Raw genomic sequence first — 17,656 nt, forward strand, 5'->3', positions numbered from 1 at the left:
TAATCACAGGCATATTAGGTAAATAGGATAAACTGCCAAAACAATTAAATAGCATCGAGGTACAAAGGAACTTTAGCTGAAAACCTAATTAAAAGCATCATTATAGTCAGTAATAACTTCTGTTTGTGATTTTATTTGAGTTTTGTATTTATCAATCAGCCAATCACTACATCTGCTTAACATTTCTCAAGCAAACATTAAATAATCTTTCAAATAGTGTCTAAATATCATGTTTATTGGTGTTATTAGTTAATTGTGTTAGTTGTAATTGCATTGCATTAAATTATTGCATCAAAGACAAAATAAAGTGACACAATACACAGAATATTCATTTAAGATTAAAGAGTTATGCAGCAAATGATCTTCCTTTGAGTCACAACATAAAATGAAAAAAAAAAGATAAAAAGAAAAATTAAACTGCTTATTAGCAAACACACGACCACAGAGAGTCAAACTTTCAGGATGCACAAGGATCCAATAAACAATTCTGTTGGGTTTAATGCAAAATAATATAATAAGAATTGTATAGAATTACTACTGACAAGTTTGGAAGGACATTTGGAAGATGACAGGTACAATCATTTAAATCAGTCAAGTGCTGAACCCAACCTAATACTCTACCAATTCTCTAATGAGGGTTAGAAGACATGTCAAAGTGTGCATCTTCCCACAAAACAAAGCTATACCATATTATGCTTATTTTGCTAATGCATATTGCTATCCTTTAGGTGTCCAATTAATCTGTGCAAATTAACCAACACTTTGGTAATCTTCAATCAAATTCTGACTATTTGTTTCCATTTTTGGAGTGATGGTACTTTTATTTGATGTCAGTTTGAAAGCTTTACTCACAATATACCCAACCATGTATTTTTTATAGACTCTTTTCACATTTCTGGGTTGCTCAGTAGCGGAAGGCGTCATAGCAGGGTAAACTAATAGCGCACTGAATGGGAGAGTAAAACAAATAATCTAACTCTAATCTAACTTTAATCTATAACTCTATTTGATGAAATAATAAAAGAAAAACCCCACAATGGTGTTTCCAAATCTTTCAGAAAAAGGAAAGAAAATTGTGTGAGACTCAGCCTCATAGACGCTGCATTAGAAACCTTGCTTAAGCGATGATTAGTTTTTTGTAATTTTACGCAAAGATGATGTAATACATTCATAAATGCATATAAATATTCATGCAAAAAAAATATCTAAATATTAAAAACTATTAAGGATTTAAGATTATGACAAACACGTCATGACAGTCTTGTAAAAAGGGTCCATTGGTTTTCTACGAGGGGTTGATGAAAAAATAAATCCCAGCCCCCAACTCAATGGCGGTTTTTAATATGCGTTCCTCAGCATTCTTGCATCCTTGTGTTCCCGTCTAACGTCATCATTAACTGCCAAAATTCAGTTGAAAAACTCAAGACCGCAAGAACAGAGGAAGCGTAAAAGCTCCCGGATGTGTTCTTGATATCAAGGATGGTGGATGCACATTTGAGCGCAAAACTCGCTCTAGAAGTCCCAGAAGATAAGGTGGGAAGCACAGTATTTTATTTAGATTTAATATTAAAGTTCAGAGATAGAACTTATTCCAGGAGTTTCCTTAAATGAGAAGGTGAAAATAAACATTACTATGGAAATCTTACTAAATCCAAAAACACATTAAGGATGTTTATTTGCTGAAATTCATATTAGAATTTATTTTTATTTTTTGTATTGTGCAATGTAGATTTGTAAGGTCTTTATGTATAGTATATATTGTTAAAAGGGTAAAAGCAATAAATTGTTGTATGAATGCTGTAATATTTAAATAATTTTCCATTAAAAACACATGAAGATCATGTGACCATCAGGAAGAACCAGGGAAGATCGAAGCATCTCATTTCTCACAGGACGCGTTCTCTGTTCTCGCAGTCTCTGGAGTTCTTCTGAGGTAACTTGGCAAGTCATCACAAGAACACAAGTCCATTATTTGCGCTCTTGGAATTGAGAAACAGCCAATATTAATGTTACGAGAAGGGCGTGGTCAAACAGTGTCGCAACAGCGGAGAGCATGGTAAGAAACCGGCTGAAAGTGGGTCAATCAAAGTGATAATTAACACCTGTTTCTTCACAGTGATTGAGCCGGAGAGACACAACTTAATGCACTGAGACGGTCCAGTCGGGGAAAGAGAGCAGAGTGAGAATGAGCCGACGTGATGCTGTAAAGCAAAAATAAAGTTGTTTGCTTACCTTCTTCGCCAACCCTGCCTTCTACCTCCTTGACAAACAAACTTTACTACAATCCCATTTGCAAGTACATCAAGATGCTGAAATAAAAGTCTTAGCAACTTCTGCTTGATAGATTTTAATATAATGCTGCAAACCCAAAATAAACATCTGAAAATAAATAAATAAAATGTGCTGTGCAAGTTTTTGTTCAGCAATAGGTGCCTTTAGGAATGACCACCGCAAAAGCTGCACAAAATGAAAAACGACAAACGGACACAAATGAGCGATAATGGTGTACGGCGAGGCCCATCAGCATTAATCAGGGCCATATGGTTGTGGTATTGCCTGCTCCTCTGAGCTGGGAGATGGGGTGCTGGAGCATGGTGGGACTCTTAAGCGCTCTCCTAATGGCCCAGTTAGAGAAGGTAAACGGGAGACAGGTGTTGGATCCCCGCAGAGAGAGATCTCTCCTACCTGCATGAACTTATTAAACATCCCTGCGCTCTGCTTCTTATCCTATACCTGCCCTTTAACATCAAACATTCTGCTCAATCAGTGCCGCGTCACACCACAGCTACTGTATAATTCAAGACAAATACGTGTTGGAACAACATGTCAACAGGTGCAATACCTGCTCATCTCCAACATATACTACCTAACAAAAGTCTCGTCATCGATCCCAGTTATAAGAGCAACAAATAATAACTTGACTTTAAGTTGATCAATTGGAAGTGGCAGAAGGTAGATTTTCCTGATGAATCATCTGCTGAACTGCATCCCAATCATTACAAATACTGCAAAAGACCTATTGGAACTCGCATGATGAAGGTAAGATGAAGGAGGAGGCATTGAAGATGAATACAAAGAGTCTTGGGAATTTAAAGAACTTTGGGAGTCCTGCAAGAATGCTTTCTTTGCCATTCCAGATTACTTTATTTATTAATATGTTATTTGAGTCATTGCAGAGATGTTTGTATGCAGTCGTCCAAGTTCATGGGAGTCATACACAATATTAATAGATTTTTCACTGCACCATGACTTTATATTCTATACTGTACATTATTTTTGTTAAGTGACAAGGCTTTTGTCTAAGCAAAGTCAGACCTTACTGTCCTAATTAAATCTTAAGAATCAAGGCATGATCATATGTTTTTTTTTTTTTTTGGTAAAATAAGCATAATTTAGAGGACTTTGCCTTTCATATAAGCCACTTTTGGTATCAAATGAAGTTATTATATGCTGTTTATGAAACTAGGTGACAAGACTTTTGAGAAAAAATAATAAATGAGAAAATCTTTATTCAGATGTTTGCGTTACCTCAATTACTGATTAAAAATTACTGATTATTTAAAAAGTGCTTTCTTTAATCAGTTTGGAATTTGTTCACTTGGTAAATGCAAAAAGCTTTGCTCAGATTAAAAATAAATAAATAAATGAATTCACCACAGCAACTATAGACTACTAGTTACTTTCAAATTTTAGCTAGCAGTAAATCAATAGTTATCTATGATTTTACAGATGTAATCTTTGTTTCTGAAGTCACAATCACCTTGCGATTAAAAAAAAAAAAGTTAAAATCTCATATTATTACAACACACAAACACTCTTATTAGCAATATTGGTCAGTATTTGAATTGTTTCTCCCAGAAAAAATTTGAGGAGACTTCTAGGGCTACATTCACAAAATATTCTAGGATTAAAAAAAGTGAACTTAATTTTGTTGCTAGCTATCTGCCATGAAAAGAAAACATTTGAAAAATATCTGACCGCAATGAGTCTTTAGTTATTGCCTTAGTTGCAAATGTATTCTCACATTAAGAAAAAAAAATCCTACATCGTTGATATAAAAGGTTCTCAAATAAATATTTATGACAAATATATGTTCTATGAATACAAATTTGTAATACAAGAAAAACAAAAAAATATATTTTTTAAATAGATCTTAAAATTTTACATTTTAATTCTTTATTTTAAAACATATAGTACTATTGTACTGTACAAAGTTTACCACAAATTAATCTCTGACAAGGTTTATAAATGGCATCCCTGGTCTTCTTAAAATCTCACAATCTTAAAAAAAAAAAAAAAAAAAAAAAAACATGTTTATTTATTTGTTTATTTTTTCCCCCAGAGTTGATGAGCAATATTCAATATGAAGCATGCAAGTATACCTCTAATGTCCTATTTTATGCACTAGTGTATTGTGTTAACCTTTTTTCCCCTCATTTCTCTTTCCATCACTACAGTTTTTCTGCAAGTTGCAGGTACTCTTGTGGACAATAGATGTTTCTTCACTCTATATCTCTCCTCTCTCTCCATGTCCTAGGAGATTTCCTCTCACCGTTTCTTCCCCTTCAGTATATACCACTGCATCCCAAGGGGATCTCAGCCTCCTTCAGGTTGCTCTGTTTATGTCTGTCTTTCCAATGTCGTCCCTTCCCCCTCTCTTTCTTTCATTCTCTCCCTCTCTCTCTCTCATGCCCTCAGTCTGACCCATTATCGCCACATCACCTGTCCTACTGCGCTCTCGTCCCGAAAATCCCTCCAATTCTCAGCTCTCATCCCTCCATCTCCACCTCCCTCAGGAGAAAAAGGGGAATTACCACCGCCTGCACGAAAAGAGCTCACGGTTGCGCGAGGAACAGAGAATCACCTCCGACAAACCCCTAAAGAGCCACTGATCTCAAGCCTGAATAATGTCAAAATCGCGATTGCTATGGACGCTACTATGGAAGGGGATAGAGCCATGACCCTGATTAAAGGCAGGGCTATGGTGAAAACACAGGCAAGTAGGAAAGCCGAAAGCCTTTACACGACTCTGGTCCCAATTCCTGCTGGAGTAAAAGGATTAGAGGGGGTTAACGGGTGACACAAAAAGACTGAAAGTGACTTTAACATTCGTGAAGTCAGACTCCAGCCTCTGGCTTCAATTATTAAGGTGAATTAGATCTGGAAATCAATTAAATGAAATGTTCAAACTCATCTGTGTTAATCAGGGCCTCTGACAAATGAATATTTGTGTCCTCAATGTATGGCGGCACTTGTGTGAAGTGTGTGCAAGGTATAAAATGCTTTGGTATGACATTAACAGTCTGTGTAAGCAAGTCATTTTAAAAGGGTAGTTCATCAATTTTGTACTGTCATAATTTACTCGCTGTACATAATTTACTTCGCTGTGCATCAATGCAGAAAGACAAAAACTGACTGCAAGATGTCAAAACACTTAAATTGCTTACTTTTCTGTTAATCGCAATACTGTACATCACTTAAACAGCATACATTACTTATTATTATGATTATATTCTATATGATTTTATATACATTTACAGCGACAGGCCCTAGACCAGGGTGTCCAAACTCTGTCCTGGAGAGCCGGTGTCCTGCATAGTTTAGCTCCAACTTCCTTTAACAACCTCCCTGGAAGTTTCTAATATACCTTGAGAGAGCTTGATTAGCTGGTTCAGGTGTGTTTAATTGGAGTTGGAACTAAAATCTGCAGGACACCTGCCTTCCAGGGCCGAGTTTGGACACGCCTGCCCTAGACTTTGGAACAGTCTGTCTCTGCATGTTAAAAAGACCCAAACACTTTCTGTGTTTAAGTCTAGCTTAAAAAGTCTTTATAGTCTGGCATTTAACACTGTGCGAGCCCTGTTATTTTATCTTATTACTTTTATTCCATCAAATTATATTTCATATTGCTTTACTATTTTTGTTCTCATTTAGATTTTACTTGGTGAACACCTAGTGCTTTACAAATAAATAAACTTAAAAACGAGTATGTTAACTGAGCACTATGTTCAAATTCAAAAGACTCGAAACATTTTAAAAACAATATGTGAGAAGTACCCTGTTGACCTACTACTTCCAGTGAGATTCTGAAGTGTGCATCGGATGGATGCTACGCTATCCCATGAAGCACCACAGGAGTATTCTATTCGTGAATGGAAGTAAAGTGACACAAGCGAGGCAGTTAGGTCATACCATGATGACAAAATGGCAGATGTAGTACGTTCGAGTTTCATTCATACCACTGACATTCAAACTGTATAGAACGTACTATTCTAATGGTCGAGTAGTATGTTTAAATTCAAATGCAGTACCTACTGAGTAGTAGGCGCAGTTGACTGACTATAAACTCAAGCCCATCAGTCTGATCAAAGCATTGTATGTGAATGTGGTAAAGTAAATCACTGCCTAAACGTCAACAATGCAGATACATTGAGGACCATCTTATTATACTTGCAATGGTAGCCGGATTGAAACACACCATTTGCTTACATGACATAAATAGTTAACTATATGCGACATAATTTAACTTTTAACAATGATTTCATTAATTATGACACTATTATACATGGCTCTTTTTAATTGGTTAAAGTAAAAAATAAATAAATAAATAAATCCACTATTTCTCTTACTTTTGTGCTATTTAGGAGCCATGAGAACCCACTGACAGGTCAAATCTGCTTCTTTTTTAGGTTTAGCAAACTTACCAAAGCATTTTAGATATCTATAAAATATGTAATATATTGACATCATGAAATTAATAAAATATACAGAATTGTGAAATGATAGTAAAAAGAATAAAAACCAATAATATCTTAAAGATTATAATAATTAAAATATTAACATGTGTAGATTATTTAAGGCCAATGCGTTGATTAACCATTAGTCATGGTGTATATAGTGTATATTTGCAGCCAATTTAGACCAGTCATTTCCTCCTGTTCAAGTTTATGTAAAGCATAGGTCTCCAGCTCAATTCCTGGAGGGCCGCAGCACTCCACAGTTTTTCTCTAATCCTATTCTAACACAGCTGATCCAACTAATCAAGGTGTTCACGAGTAGTCTAGAACACCTTGATTAGTTGGATCAGGTGTGTCTGATTAGGGCCGGAGCAAAACTGTGCAGAGCTGCGGCCCTCCAGGAATTGAGTTTGAGACCTATGATGTAATGTCATTAAGATTAAAGAAATAATTATTTTATGTTTTCCTCACTCTCTCAAATGTGGGTGCACAACTGCTAAGCTAAGCGAAAATATGCTTAAATAAGAAGGTAATGGAAAAACTCACAACGACAGCTTTAGAAAGCAAAAGCAAAAGCCGAATCCTGGACATTTCAGGAGATTTAGTAACCCTGGCTGGGAAAATCATTTAAGTTCCAAGAAGGCATGTCTCTGTGGGTCTCTGCAGAGCACATAAGATTACCTGTGGAAGTGTCTTACAGTTCACGATCACAGAAAGAAAAAAGGTAAACGAGAGAAGATTTGTCACTACTTAATTGATTGCGAATGGTTGGTTATACTGGGCAGATACAAAAAAAGGTGTAAAAGGATGACAATAATAGTAACACAAAATTCACTAAATATACTTGGACGGCCGTTAATAAACCTGGGCAGCCCACCCAAGTAAAGTCTATGCGTGGGAAGCACTGCAATAATTTTTAAAACCTAAAAAACACAACAATAGAACAAATGTAAATATAAAAAGACAATTGGGATTGTGTTTCTTAAAGCATTTCAGAGCTGCATGCAGCTGTCCATATAAATTTGACTCATTTTAATAATCCAATGTTCCCAAAAGTGTACTTAACACTAGGAAAATACAACTATTAGATTTGGACTTGGTATTGGCAAGCTATTAATATTAAATACAGTAGCTGCGATCGGACCAGATTGGGGATCAAAAACTTGACTGGAAGTGCCTTTACAATAAACCATCTTTATATCTTGAATCACTGTAAAGTTAACAGCAGGACTTCCATTACTGCGGCTGTCATATCAACCATTATACATGTTCTCACATTTATTATTCTGTGAATGGTCTGTCTACATTTCCTTATGCCTCAAGTGTAAGTCACACCAGTAAAATGAACAAGGATGAACAAATGAACGACAATGTGTTCCTATTTTTGATGGACTTGTTATTCGAGGCAAAATTCACACATAAAACCCCTTTATATTATACCATAATGACATTGTCAAGAAAAATGACATCATCAGCATCATCATTAAGAAAGAAAGAAAAAAAGAAAGAAAGAAAGAAAGAAAGACAAATAAATGCACCCTAAGACCAACAACAACAGATCAAAACAACAAAAAAAGAATCACCAATGCAAACAAACGGCCAGCAAACATCTGACAGACCAAAGCAGATCAGCAAAGACAAAGGAATGAAAGACATTTTTTTCTGGTGGGCTGGGTGGTCCGTCGCTCATGGAAAAAGCGGGCTGAGAGGCGAGGGCGTGTGTTTGCGCTTGGCATTTGCATGGCTGGCTCCCCTGTAGCCCTGGCTTGGGATCCGCTCTCTCATATTTATGTGCATATTGAGTGTTCCCAGGTGTTGTCTCTGGACTCGAGGTCACCGCTGAAAGGGCAGCAACTAAATAAAACTGACATACTAACAGAGCATCTGCCTGCGTGAGGCGGCGTTTGGCTTTGATTTCTTATTGACATCTGCCCAAACAGACAAACAAGAGTGTGGATGAAAAACAAACTATTGGCTTTCCATGACTCCTGCTTCGGGAGTGTATCTGCTCGCTGAATGAAATGCCAGGCTGTTTGAGCGGAGCTGTGCGGCCGCTATTGGTGCTGTGATTGGGAATATCAAGGTTTTTGGCGTTTTCGCCTGATGAAAGATCATACCTCTCTGAGCCAGTCCTGAATGGACTTGCTGGCCTCCTGGTGCCAGACGTTATGGACAGAGTCAGTCATGGCCACTGCACGAACACGACTCTTCACTTCTGCTTCTCGGTTAATCATCTGTATGGAAGAGAGACACATTAGCAATTAGAAAAGGATACCATTCTTTCAATGCAAAACTACAAGATTGATGCTATGTTTTTATGCATATAATCACAAAATGAAACAGTTAAAATGTATATGCATTGACAAAGTCAAAATGTCCTCTTGAGGTGGTGATATAGAACAAGTGCATAGATTTGCTCCTGACATTGGTGGGGACATACAGCACATCCCTAGAGGTCACGCATAGAACAGCACAAATTATCCCTCGCACTTTTACTACAATCAGGCTTTGAGCACGTATGAATGTAGAGAAATTTAGAGAGATGTGATGCAATTTTAAAACCGTTTTATGCCTATATTAATTTTCATAAACATGGAGGCCAGAATTAAAATTAAATTTTAATTATTTGCACAACCTTGGTTAATATTATTATGGTGGAGTTGTAGCGAACCTGACTTTAAATTACTTTAAGTTAAAAGTAGCTACTTATGTCCACATTTTGCACAGTGAAGGAGAAATAGAAAATGTCCTGGTTTGGCACCTTTCAAGTTCTAATATCAAAATCAATGTAACTAAAGTAACTATTTGCACGTCTAGGGTTGACAAAGCATTATTTTATTTTGAAGGCGATTAAGTTATTGGTGGGGATATGTTAGTAATTGGTAAATATTGGTGGAGACACATCCCCTCTGTACATGCCAATTCTCCGGCCTTGATATAGACTAACAAGCTTTTGAAGAGACACATCCTGAATGTATTATTTAAAGGAAATGTCACCTTCAGAATTATATGAAGATTTTGATCTGTTGTATTCTGTGATTATATTTTTTTGTCATTATTTACTGGAATAATTATTGTTTATTTATTTTTTGTGTGTACACTTGTTTTATGTTCTGTATATTACTATTATTTCATTGTGATATATTCTTATATATAAAATGTTCTTTTTAGGATATTTATAAGATATATTACAAGCTAATATCTAATATCCTTATTAATATCTGATATCTTTTCTGTTGTATGACATTTTGATTTTAATTGAAACCAATAAGATCAACTGGACCTGCTACTCAATTTATTGTGAACGCCTGAAATGAGTGAGTAGCAAGAGTTAAGAGCACACAACTGAATTTCTTTCTTTCTTTTTTTTTTTTTTTTCTTTTCCCCAGTGATTTACTTGAGTGCGTATCTTGTCATATGAAAAAGTTTGGTCACAGCACCAAACTTATCGGGTTAAGTGCGGCAGTTTACATTTGATTGAATGCACAATTACAGGATTACCCAAAATATTGCATTTTGTAGAATATTTTTTACTTTATTCTATTAATTTTTATTTTTACTTAATTGTATTTTACTTTATTCTTTTAAAAATGCCATTGAATGCATACAGATATAATAAGTAAATAAAAAATACTAATGTTAATTAGGAATAGTGTAAATTAATTAATTAAGAATAAATCAGTAAATAAAGAATAATGTAAATTAAATAAATGATTATTTGACATCTAAATAAAGGATATATGGCTCAGGTAACTGTAAACATTTTCAAAAAAACTATTTTACAGGTCCATTTCCAACCACAGGAATTGTCCTTGATATTACAAGGTTGGTTTTGACCATATTTGGAAAAGTCATGAATATTAATGTACTAAGCTCTGACGGTCAAGCCTCTCATGTCAGTGTGTGATGCTCACAGATGGCATGATATACTCTGAAATACACACAAGCTAAATAATAATACTTCTGTTGTCAAAAATATTTGAATGTATTGAGTCTTTATGCCAGCTAATTGTCACAATACACATTAAACTAACAAAAGCTAGATTTAAAAAGACATTATGCCTCTTTATTTGCTAATAGCCTGCTTAGATAAATGCTTATATGCTTAGATAAATTTGAAAATAAGGAAAAATATCATGTATTCTGACTAGGACATGCTCAGGTCAATCAAATACTGCCTGTGATGTGTATATTAATGATGAAGTGTGAACGTCACAGTCAGTTTTGTTCTGCATGACCTGTTTTTCACTAAGACTTTAGACTCAAGGGATTTACATGAGAATAAAGAAAAAAAATAGTGTTTGCAGCTCACTGCGTATTAATTTGCATGTACTCTCATAATTCCGATATGAGTATATACATAGGTATATGCAGATTTTCATTCTACAGCACTTTTATGTATTGAAAAAGATGGGACATTTTGTAAAATACTATAAAATCAAGATGTGTGCTTTAATTTAAAATAGAATAGTCAAAAGTACAAGGAACAACCAGTGTTTTGACTAACAGTTAAATATATTACATAAATATCAAACATTTATTTTGCTGGCTAAACACTCCAAAATAATAATAATAAAAAAAAGTTGAGACAAAGGTATCAAACAGGTGCAAAATGGTCTGCAATAAGCAGGCAAATTTGTAAAAAGTGAGGATTTCATGGTCAAGTATAAAAGGAGCCTAAATATCTGAATTTGCAAGGGAAGATGGATCTAAAGTCATGAGAACTCAAATTCACAACTAGAGATATCTCAGTCTGTATAGGGCAAGGCTGGAAACCTCAGCTGAACGTCCATGACCTTTGCGCCCTAAGATGGCACTGCATTAAAAACAACATTATATGGTGTTAAATACTGCCATAAATGACAAGCAATGTATTTCAGAAAAAAGAAAAGAAAAAGAAAACCGGCGTTTGCTGGAGTGGGAGTCTCTGTTACTCCAAAAGAAAGTTATGTAGTACATCAGTTGAGTCCAAAGATGCTGCTGGTTCTCCAGACCAGAGCTCATCTCAGATAGTCAAAAAAAAAACAAAAAAAACAAACAAACAAAAAAAAAATTTCTGTGGGAATGTGTGCTGGGCTCAGAGGATCTACATTTCAACTTTTTATGAGAAAAATGGACGTCAGGTTCTCAGACTCAAAGACCAAAGGGACCATCCAGGCTTGCATGATTGACAGATGCAAAAGCAAACATCTGTTATAACATGGCATTTAGTAGAGAAAAAGGAACTGGTGACTAGCATATTTGCACTGGTACCCTGGTATGGAGGCATGTATTGGGATAGACATTTAATGCCATCGTGATAAAAACTTTCATGGGTAGTTTATAGTTATTAGATCAAGTCTCATTTTAAATGTGCTACAAAAGCATGGGTTCATAGATACAGAACGAATGTGTCAGGCCTGGCATGCCTAACATACAAATATGTCTACTATGGAAAATCAGACAATGGTGACCATGAACTCCTGCAGATGAATGTCAGTATCGCCAAAAATTGTACTTGTAAAACTTTAGCAATTAGTATTCTCATTTGACAAACAATTAAACATTGCAATTAAAAAGAAAGTAGCCTCTTTCCCAAATGTGTTTGGAGTGTATTTTGAAAATCAAAATGTGTATATATTTGCAGAATACAAATAGTTTGATCAATGAAAATATTCAAAATCTAATGAGAAAAACTTAATTTAAGCCGGATATAACATTTTTTGTGCTTTGCATTCCAGTATTTCTTTTAATTATCAGACATTAAGTGGTGCCTGGTGACTTCCTGCATGTGTGTGTGTGAATGAGTGAAAAATAGCAAGCAAGGCTGTGGGTTTATACACACATTTAGAGGTTACATTTAGGTTTTGAGACCATTCAGAAACTTAGTGATGCTCTTACAATGGGTTCCCAACAAATGCACAGTACCACATCACTTGCTCTAATTTACGCAGGGAATGTTTTTCTCTTCACGTACATTCAAAGTTATTCACTTTTGAATTTACTGTGTATGTAACTTACTTATAAGAATAGGCTGCTTAATTGCATGTTTGGTGTAAACCCATTATTATATACGCTGTTACAGTTTAGTGTCATCATGTCACAGGAAAACTGAAAGTGTGTGGTTGGCAGATATTATTTGCTATATTTCCTTTGGAAATTACTAATTTACAAATTAAGCAATGCTAATAAGAGGCTAAAAAAGAGATAAAGTACATGCAGGTGGTTGTCATCACAGAATAAAGCCTGACAAACTAATCAGCAGCCTGGCGCAAAACAGAAGACTGTTGTATAAGCATGAAGGGCTTTAATTCAGCAAAAACAACCATCTGGATGTACTTTATCCCCTACTTATTACATGACTACTTGCCACAAAATGTAAACATTAAACACCAAACATTGTTTTTCATAATTTTCAATATATATAAACTAGGGCTGAACAATGTGTTGTTTGAGCATCAATGTTGCAATGTGTGCATTTGCTATAGTCACATTACTGGATCAGATTATTTATTAAACATTAAAGATAAAGAAATTATTGAATTATATATATATATATATATATATATATATATATATATATATATATATATATATATATATATATATATATATATATATATATATATTTATTTATTTATTTATTTATTTATTTATTTATTTATTTATTTTTTTAAATTAATTATACAATGATGACTAGGTTATTTTAAATTTGTTTATATCGTTCAATATCTGTACTTGAACAATTTTAAACTCCACAGAAAATCATGAAGCACTAAAGTATTTGTTTTTATAGGTATTTATTCATAATTTATTATTATTTATGCAGCTGTACTGCAAATAAAAAGTATTCAGGTCACTCTAGTTTATCTAAATTAATGACATCTTTTCAAATGGAGCAATAAAATCTTCTGGTGATAATTATATTCATATATAATTGCAAAGAAACAAAATATCACAATGCCAGATTTTTTTTTCAATATTGTGCAGCCCTAAAATGAACATATTCACTGAGGATCAAGATGATTCAAAGTATCCTGATGAGCTTATTAGTCATTATTATATGGGAATAACATACCCTGAAATCACATGACTGACCAATCAGAATCAAGTATTACTTTATTAGCTAAACATTGCAGCATGAGTACGTGGTCTGGAATTATTTCTAGATGTGACTGATTTAAGAAAAAATATCTTTAAAAACACTTCATTATTTGAAAATTCATGCAAAGTGCTGACTCATTCCATCCCTGTATTTTAGATCATGTTCAATCCAGAGGAGTTAGCCTGTCATGCTAACTATTCCATTCAAGATAAACGGCTAGAGAAAAAAGGGCCGGTCTGACAACAATAGGTTAACAATCACTTTACGTGATCCATTTTACAGGAGCTACACCTGGCCTGGTGCTACATCAAAGTGTCCATAGTCATTTTAATACATTCCCCAAGCCCATTTAAATTAGAGCGACTGTATAGAGATAAATGGAATCTATTAAGGCACTAAGGACTAATACATCACACCGCTGATAAGCTTTTCTCAGGAGCATCCTCTTAAAGAAAAAGGGGAGGAAGCACATGGCGACTCTTAACACACACACAAACACACACACACACACACACACACACACACACACACACACACACACACACATCAAGTGTGCAAAACGTGCATGGGTAAAATGTCTTCCTGTTTCAATGATACCCAAGAGGCCAGCAAATTTAACCTTTTAAAAAGTACTAAAAGTGTCAGTTAAGACATGGCTGAGACTTTGGAAAGGTAACTAAATTTGTTCCAGATATAAAGGGTTTAAAAAAAAAAAAAAAGAAGAAGCTTGTAATAAAATTGCCAAATGGAGCATGAGACTTCTTTAGTGTTCTATGTTTATTATATAATATAATATAATATAATATAATATAATATAATATAATATAATATAATATAATATAATATATAATAATATAATAAGTATATAAAATGCATGAACAGTGTATTATAAGACAAATCCTGACTAAAATCTTATCAAAGTTGAACAAGTTTGAGGAAAAAAATCAATAAACAAATATGCAAATTGAAATAATAATAAATTTTTAATTATTCAAATAATTGGTACAAGCTTGCATATTTCTTAACATTAACAACTGTTTTCATTAAAATTTTTCATGAAGTGTTCAGATGCAAAAACCTCTAAGTGCCATCTAAAATATCCATTGAAAAAAAAAAAAAAAAAAAACATTTTTCTCAGCCTTCTTTGTTTATATTGAGATATTTAACTTTGAAGACCAGAAAAATTATTTTTTTTTTTGCCATAAAAGTGATGTTACTGAACATGCACACAGAAGGCTAATAAAAAAGCTCATTTTAGAGGAAATTTTCAAATGGCATTTAGAGGTTTTTGCATCTAAACTCTTCATATTTTGTTAAACTATAAAATTGTATTTCTAGTTTTCTTTTTTTAAATTGAATGTTTATCGTTCAATATAGTATTAGAATGTCAAGGTGACATGGTGGCGCAGTGGGTAGAGGTGTTACCTCATAGCAATAAGGTCGCTGGTTGGAGTTTAAGCCTGATCTCACGAGGAAACGCAAGTATTTTACGTTTTGTTAGTTTATTGTTCGTATGAATTCGTATGAGTTTAGTCGTGCGAAAATGTTGGATTTTAAAAAGAAGGCATAGCACCCAAGCCCACCTCTAACCCCAGCCGTCATTGGGTGATGAGGAAATCACACTAAATTGTACAAATTTAGATTGTACAAATTCATACGAATTAGCCACTAAATCAAAAAGTTACAAATTGTCGTGAGATTGCGTTGGGGGACTTTCCATGTTCACCCCGTGTCTGCATGGGTTTCTTCTGGGAGCTCCGGTTTCCCCCACACGTCCAAAGACATGCCCTATAGGTTAACTGGCTGTGTATGTGTGTGTATGTCCTGGTCCTCCCGGTTGGGGGTTTAGCGTTGGGCTAATGACCCATCTCATAAAAATTAGATGCTATGAAACACCATCATGGTGCGGCTAAATATCAACTTCGAAATGAATGGCGTTGGGAGTAAATAAGTCAGTAAGTTGAATGTTAAACCAGAACACAGCCAAATAAACTAATTATTTAACATCCACACTGAAAATCCCAAAGCATTTCTTTGTCCACTGAAATTGAATAAAATAATTAATTTTGTAACACTGTAAAAAATAGATTAATAATAAAAAAAAGAAAAAAAAAACACCTGCTAAAATCTGCTTTTTACCACTAACATAAAATGACAAGAAAACAACTAATCCAGAGTTCAAAGTGTTTTTGTTTGTTTTTCCCAAGGGGCAACATCCCGCTCTCCCTTGTGAAGCTAATACGGAAGTAACTAAAACTGCAATTCATTGAAATTCCGCTAGTCCAGGGTCCATAATAATACACATTTCTAATGACCCAAATGTTTACTTTACAGCAGAAAAAAAGATGTTTACAGCCTAGTACAAAGAAAGATTTCGGTGTATATGGCTAATATTACCCTTTGTGACAACTGTGAGGAGGAAATTTTTTTTATAACTCATCCATTTTGTTTATATTAGTTTATATTAAGTCAGCATAATTAATGGCGTGGCCACTTGAGTAACAGCAAGGTCTGGCTGGTTGCCATCACTTCACCTTAGCTGATTCCGGCTGATTGGCTGCAGAACTCGTGCTTTTGTTTTGTTTTATGTGGCTTTACACAGTCAGTTGCCTTTTAAAATAATTTATTAGAATTATCTGATAATATGGCATGCTGTGCACTTAACTGTACTCAAAAACCATTGAAGTGGCCTCTGTTTCCCAGGTGAGTGAAATTATTTACTTTTATACCATATCTAGAATGTATTTGTTTTATTTAAGATCATTTATTATTTATCATTTTTCTTTAGAACTTGAAATCACTTTAGAATCTGACAGGTTGATTAGCTGTAGGCTCTAGAACGGTCATCTGAAACATTGTCATACAGTGTTATGCCTGGATTTTTTAAAATAGCCTTGCGTTTACTAACACAGACTATATTTAAAGTAATTCGCGTTTTCCTCCTGCAAAAAAATCATCACAAGAACAATGCTTAGTGGCTCAAAGTTTTACAACAGAGTTTTTAAAAGTCTAAACACTTTATTGATATAGTAAACAATCAAGCACATGTGGTCAGAACACAAACGAGTCGCAGGTAATGACGTATTGAGAGTTTCTCCAAAAGAAAAGCCTGTCTAAGCAAAATGCTAGCAGGCATCTGTAGCTTTGTGATGGTTGGCCACGCCCACTTGTAGCTTTATTTGCGCTTTTCAAAAATCTATAGGTAATATCACGGATACTACGTCCATATTTTATCAAATCTATAGTTTAATGTGTCCAATGTCATACACAGAAACAAAAAAAGCATGATAACACAGAATAAAAAAATAAATAAACAGTAAATAAACAATATAAGATTAAAACATTTTCACAGTATTATGTTTTACTACTGAAAACGTTAACTTTAATGCAAACACTTGGTTAGAAGATTTGCAGCCACTCCCCACGCTGATGTTAATTAATTAACTAGCATTTCTCCTGGAGCCGTTTCATTCAAATTCAAAGGTGCTCTATTGTTAAAAAGTGCTGCACATCTTTAAAACACTGCTGCTAATATGAAAAACGTTATGCATGAATATTTATATATCACACAAATAGGCTGTAATGCTATTTAATGACAGATTTACTCATGCCATGACAAACGGCCAGACAAAATCATGTAAACACAACCTCAAAGCAAACATGGGCTCTGGATATGAAGGGGGGAAAATGACAGAGAGGCGCTTTGATGTGTGTGAATCTGTGATGTTTTCCACTGGGAAAACTGAAACATGTGTATTAGATTTACACCCTCACACTGCTCTGATTGATGTCCTTCAGTGACAGTCAATGTGCTCCACACGCGCGCCGTCTGCAA

The 17,656-nt window shown here is 34.5% G+C and overlaps 1 protein-coding gene across 5 annotated transcripts in view; it reads right to left on the reverse strand.

Annotated features, from left to right (window-relative positions):
• Positions 1 to 17,656, reverse strand: part of arb2a (ARB2 cotranscriptional regulator A) — a 321,565-nt gene that overhangs the window by 91,299 nt on the left and 212,610 nt on the right. For all 5 annotated transcript variants that reach the window (NM_200418.2, NM_001431106.1, XM_073950011.1 and 2 more), the window contains 1 exon segment: positions 8,855 to 8,971. In NM_200418.2, the coding sequence (NP_956712.2) occupies positions 8,855 to 8,971 (117 nt within the window).

The sequence above is a fragment of the Danio rerio genome, chromosome 5, assembly GCF_049306965.1.
Source record: "Danio rerio strain Tuebingen ecotype United States chromosome 5, GRCz12tu, whole genome shotgun sequence".
NCBI lineage: Eukaryota > Metazoa > Chordata > Actinopteri > Cypriniformes > Danionidae > Danio > Danio rerio.